Source organism: Sinocyclocheilus grahami, unplaced genomic scaffold (assembly GCF_001515645.1).
Source record: "Sinocyclocheilus grahami isolate Dianchi unplaced genomic scaffold, SAMN03320097.WGS_v1.1 scaffold4499.1, whole genome shotgun sequence".
Lineage (NCBI taxonomy): Eukaryota > Metazoa > Chordata > Actinopteri > Cypriniformes > Cyprinidae > Sinocyclocheilus > Sinocyclocheilus grahami.
The window spans coordinates 3,255-4,851 of NW_015509424.1; the positions used below are offsets into that span (position 1 = coordinate 3,255).

At 39.1% G+C, this 1,597-nt stretch overlaps 1 protein-coding gene across 1 annotated transcript; it reads left to right on the plus strand.

Moving 5' to 3' along the window:
• Window positions 1-6: 6 nt before the first annotated feature.
• On the plus strand, window positions 7-1,473 carry LOC107576865 (peptidase inhibitor 15-A-like; the record flags this gene model as incomplete). The annotated part of the gene is made up of 3 exons (XM_016262986.1): window positions 7-303; window positions 1,067-1,185; window positions 1,341-1,473. Coding segments are annotated over exons 1-3 (531 nt in total), but the record flags the coding sequence as incomplete, so codon positions are not given.
• Window positions 1,474-1,597: the final 124 nt, after the last annotated feature.

A 1,597-nucleotide genomic window follows, 5' to 3' on the forward strand; every position in this document is an offset into this window, starting at 1 on the left:
CTCACCATATCCCAGCCATCAATCATGAATGAAAACCGCTTGGCTATCAACATTCTGCTCTTGTGTATATCCTGTGGAGCAAGTGCACTGGCAGCCTTTAGTCCCAATGCCTCTTCATCTCTGCCAGCAACCAATTTCACTGATATTGGCTCTGCGCCTCCAAAATATCTCACAGAGGCTGCAAATCTTCCCAAAACCAGACGGAAACGTTATATTTCCCAGAACGATATGCTTGCTTTACTTGATTACCATAATAAAGTCAGAGGGAAAGTTTTTCCCCCAGCCTCAAACATGGAATATATGGTAAGTCACGTATAATAATTTTTGAAACAAGTAGCCTATGATACAATCAGGAACTGTTTGGACATTAGAAAAAAAATTCTGCTTGTTTGAACTTTTGCTCTACACCCTCACAGCAGTTCAGTTGTGTTATTTATTTAATTGTATAATTACTTGGCACTTTACCTGGAAAGCGCATTGCTGCTGTTGTAGCTGGACATGTGAACGTTGCACATGTAACTGCGCTCATCACAGGATGCAGGAATGACAAACTTCTCCGTGTCCATTTGGCAACAGCAGCTGTTGAGCAGATTTAATTGGCTCGGACCACCAGAGTAGATCCTCTCCAGCATAGATCATTGTGCTTCGACTACAGCTAAGCACTGAAATACTTCCAAAAGTGCACAGTCATGGGAAATGCTGTATCGAATATGTTTCAATAGATCCAAATGTTAGCTTTTCTTTAATAATTATCTGATTTGACCAAGATTAAAGGGGTAAATATTTTAAAATGGTCTACTCTGGTGAAGAGAACATAGTTTTCCAGCATAAAATAAATTTTTGTCAATGCATATATCCATGGGTTATATCTTAACTCACTCAGGAATCAATAAAATCTGTTATTGTTAGGGGAAACTTTGCTTTTTGATCTTCCTATTATGGACATAATTTCATTTCTGTGGGTGAGAATGTTAAGAAAACCATCATGCTCTCTAAAAAAAAATAAAATGAACAATTTTTGCAATTATGCTATCAAATTAATTTATTTTAGTGGACTATGTCTCAGGTCTGGGATGACACTCTTGCAAAGACGGCTGAGCAGTGGGCGTCCACGTGTATTTGGGAGCATGGTCCTCGCAGTCTTCTTAGATTTCTGGGTCAGAACCTTTCAGTCCGAACAGGAAGGTATGCATCTTCATATTCTTTACCAGTTTGTGATCAGTGATGTTTCTTATAGTCCTATGTTTGACTGTACCAATGGACATTTAGGCCTGAATAACCAATCTAAGTATTTCATCACACCACAATGAGATTTGGTGCTATGTTTGGATTGTTTACAGATACAGGTCCATTTTGCAGCTGGTAAAGCCCTGGTATGATGAAGTGAAGGACTATTCTTTTCCCTATCCTCGAGACTGTAATCCCAGATGTCCCCTTAAGTGCTACGGGCCTATGTGCACTCATTATACACAAGTGAGTTGAAAGATTTCTATGGAGTGGAATGTGATTGCATGTCACATTTCTATGACATGCAAGAAAAAATATCGTGTGTACGATTTACTAATTCGTTCCCTTGATGTACTAAAACGTGCACACG